This window comes from Ciconia boyciana, chromosome 35, assembly GCF_034638445.1.
Source record: "Ciconia boyciana chromosome 35, ASM3463844v1, whole genome shotgun sequence".
In the NCBI taxonomy this organism is placed as follows: Eukaryota; Metazoa; Chordata; class Aves; order Ciconiiformes; family Ciconiidae; genus Ciconia; species Ciconia boyciana.
In genome coordinates, this window is record NC_132968.1 from 244,191 (window position 1) to 247,714 (window position 3,524).

Here is a 3,524-nt window from a genome sequence, read left to right on the forward strand (position 1 = left end):
GCTGTTTTCAGGCTCTCTAGGGATGGGCTTTGCAGCAGCAGCTCAGCAACTGCCCCTGCACGTCTTGCCATGCAGCTGTGTCCATGGGAGCAAGGTGCCCAAGGCCTCTTCTAGCCTGGGGGGGTCTGGGCAATGCAGTCCATAGGGTGGGGATAAAGCTGGCTCTCTGTTCAGGACACCCCATCTTCAGGGCATCCAGAAGCTCACAGCCCTTCCCTGGGGAGGGGACTGTGGAGATCGTCTGCATTTTGCAACTGGCTTATCCAGTTTCCTTTCCAGTATCCAGTTTCCTTTCAGGGCAAGAGCTGAGTGTGAGCATCCTGTGGCTCAGAGAGGTGTGAGCCAAGGGCAGCTGAGAGCAAGACTGAGGGACAGACCATCTCTCCTCCCTATGCACTAAGGGTCCAGCCCTTTGCCTGCCAGGGCTCTCAGGGTAGCACTTGTAGTGTAGCAGAAAGGCCAAGGATGCCTGCCTTCCACAAACCCCCTCAGGTGGGACAAGGAACAGGAACAAAAGAAACCAAACCAACCCCCCACAGATCTCTGCAGTCGGGTGAGTTGGGAGGGACAATTGTGAAATGGCATTGATTTCTTGAGGGGATTTAAACAGAGATCACTCCTGGTTTCTCTCTGCCTGTTGGTGCACAGCAGGACTGACTCCTCTGGTGCCCACAGCAGAATCCCCTGCTCCCCATTGGGCCCTCAGCCAGCAAGAAAGAGAGTTGCAGCCAGGCAGCTGCATGAAGGTCTTTCTGGAAGGAGAGAGAGGCTGGCGGGGGGTGTTTCTGTGAGAAATGGAGCAGGATTTGCTGAGAGTTGTGTGTCCTAACTCTTCACTGCCTTTTCCTCCTTGGACAGGCCCCCATACCCAGAGGAAGCAAATGTCCAACAGCAGCTCCATAACCAAGTTTCTCCTCCTGGCATTCGCAGACACACGGGAGCTGCAGCTCCTGCACTTCTGGCTCTTCCTGGGCATCTACCTGGCTGCCCTCCTGGGCAACGGTCTCATCATCACCACCGTAGCCTGTGACCACCACCTCCACACCCCCATGTACTTCTTCCTTCTCAACCTCTCTGTCCTCGACCTGGGCTCCATCTCTACCACTGTCCCCAAAGCCATGGCCAATTCCCTGTGGGACACCAGGGCCATCTCCTACCAAGGCTGTGTGGCCCAGGTCTTTTTCTTGTTCTTTTTTATATCAGCTGAGTATTTTCTTCTCACTGTCATGGCCTACGACCGCTACATTGCCATCTGCAAACCCTTGCACTATGAGACCCTCGTGGGCAGCAGAGCTTGTGTCCACATGGCAGCAGCTGCCTGGGGCAGTGGTTTCCTCTATGCTGTGCTGCACACTGCCAATACATTTTCACTACCACTCTGCAAGGGCAATGCTGTGGACCAGTTCTTCTGTGAAGTCCCCCAGATCCTCAAGCTCTCCTGCTCTGACACCTACCTCAGGGAAGCTGGGCTTATTGTGGTTAGTGTCTGTTTTGTATTTGGATGTGTTGTGTTCATTGTGGTGTCCTATGTACAGATCTTGAGGGCCGTGCTGAAGATCCCCTCTGAGCAGGGACGGCACAAAGCCTTTTCTACGTGCCTCCCTCACCTGGCCATAGTCTCTCTGATTGTCAGCACTGCCATGGTTGCCTACCTGAAGCCCCCCTCCATTTCCTCCCCATCCCTGGACCTGGTGGTGTCAGTTCTGTACTCGGTGGTGCCTGCAGCAGTCAACCCCCTCATCTACAGCATGAGGAACAAGGAGCTCAAGGATGCCCTATGGACACTGACCCAATGGACGTAGCGTCACTGACAACAGCCTGCCTCCCAGCTCTTCACATTTCCCGGCGCTTATTTTGGCCAGCAGTCTGCTTTTTTTCCCCTGTAATACTTCTACTTCTGTATAATTTTCTAGGTTGATACTTCTTCTCTTGAGTCTTTATCCTGTTTGATCTGACCCTTACACCATACTGTGTCAGATGTGACCTGTCTAAGAGCAGCTCTTCAATAAAAGGGGATCTCCTGGTTGCAGTGCCTGAAGGTTGGGCTCTTCCTCCCAAGTGGCTGCCACTAAAATGTCCAAGGAATTGGTGTTTTAAAAAGTCTTTTCTCCTTATGTTCCCCCTGTGTTTGTGGTTTAGCTCACATTACAGTTGGGTTCCACTGGACCAGAAGTTCTGGTTTAAAAGGCTCTCTTGTTGGCCTAAGATGGTGCATGATCTCCCCATTCCCTCCTCAGGCTGCTTCACATATGTCAGGACTCATGGCGTATAGCCATCTTCATGGAAATGAATTTGGAGCAATCAGGAGAGGACAAGGGCTCAAGACGTGCCCTGGGCTGGGAGTGAATGGAGGCACACCAAGTGAAACACCCTCAAACACCCCAAAAGCAAAGCACTACATCAAGGTATGCACAAAGAAGGACTCTGCAGTGCCATGGGATTCCGTGTGGACCCAGTGGGCATGGCAAAGGGAGACTGGAGAGATGCGGGAGGTGCCTGAGGAGCCCCAGGGCCAGGACTCTTGTGCTGTCCTAGGCATATGGGCTGGTGGGGCAAGAGAAGGGTGCAAATGCAGTTGGGGTTAGGGACAACCTACAATATGAATGCAGCAGAGCTAGAGATTGACTGGCCTCTGTTTCCTCTTGCCCTTTTGGACAGCAGCAGCCCTGGGGCTGGTGGGGAGGCTGACCCCCCTGTCTGACCTCCAGGAGCTGCTGTGCCCTTCAGAGCAGCCGGAGCTGTGGCTGAGTGCCCAGAGTGCTGCAGCCCCCTGTGGTGGGCACTGCCATGGGGCCAGGGGAGGTGTGGAGAGCTGGAGCTGGGGCTGGGCTGGAAAAGTCCTGGAAGAGGAAACACCAGTGTAGAGCTAAGCTGTGTGAGTGTGCAGGAGAAGGGCACACAGCAGGGTGCTCACAAGGCAGAGCCAGGTGACAAAATGAAGGAAGCAAGGCACCAAAGGTGCAGAAGAGAGGGGCTCGGTCTGTGCCATGCTCCCTGGACACCCTGGGGAAGCTGCCCTAGGAAAATTGTCCCAGACCGGTCCCACACACCAGCCGTTTCCATCTCTGGCCATACACCCCAGCCCTGAGAAGGGACCTTTGCTGTACGGTCACCTCCGTCCTCCTCCGAGGCTCAGTGATCCCCAACTCCACAGCCATGATTAATAAAGAGGAAACCAGTTTCCTACTGACACTCTTTACACACCAAGTCCCAGAGCTCTTGCCACAGCTGCTCTCTCAGCCAAGCCCATTCTCAGACAGCTCCAGCTAGAGCAGGTGCTCATGGCCTTGTCTTGACAAATACTGAAACTGTCCAGTGATTCAGATCCCACCAGCTGGCCTGGGTCCTTGCCCCAGTGTTTGACTCTGAGGGATTTCTCAAAACCCCAGCTCTCTCAGCCTCTCCTTGTCCATAACGTGCTCCAGGCCCCAACCATCCTTCTGGCCTCTGCAGGACTTGCTCCAGTCTGTCAGGGTCTGTATTGTGTTGGGAAGCCCCATACTGGGTGCAGCAGTCCTGGGGTG

At 54.4% G+C, this 3,524-nt stretch overlaps 1 protein-coding gene across 1 annotated transcript; it reads left to right on the forward strand.

Annotated features, from left to right (window-relative positions):
• Positions 1–881: 881 nt before the first annotated feature.
• Positions 882–1,802, forward strand: LOC140645576 (olfactory receptor 14A16-like). The gene has a single exon (XM_072849042.1). It carries the CDS (start codon positions 882–884, stop codon positions 1,800–1,802), a length of 921 nt encoding a protein of 306 aa, XP_072705143.1.
• Positions 1,803–3,524: the final 1,722 nt, after the last annotated feature.

Excerpts from the sequence above, each read along its gene's own strand:
- LOC140645576 (XM_072849042.1), top strand. The coding sequence starts at position 882 with ATGTCCAACAGCAGCTCCATAACCAAGTTTCTCCTCCTGGCATTCGCA.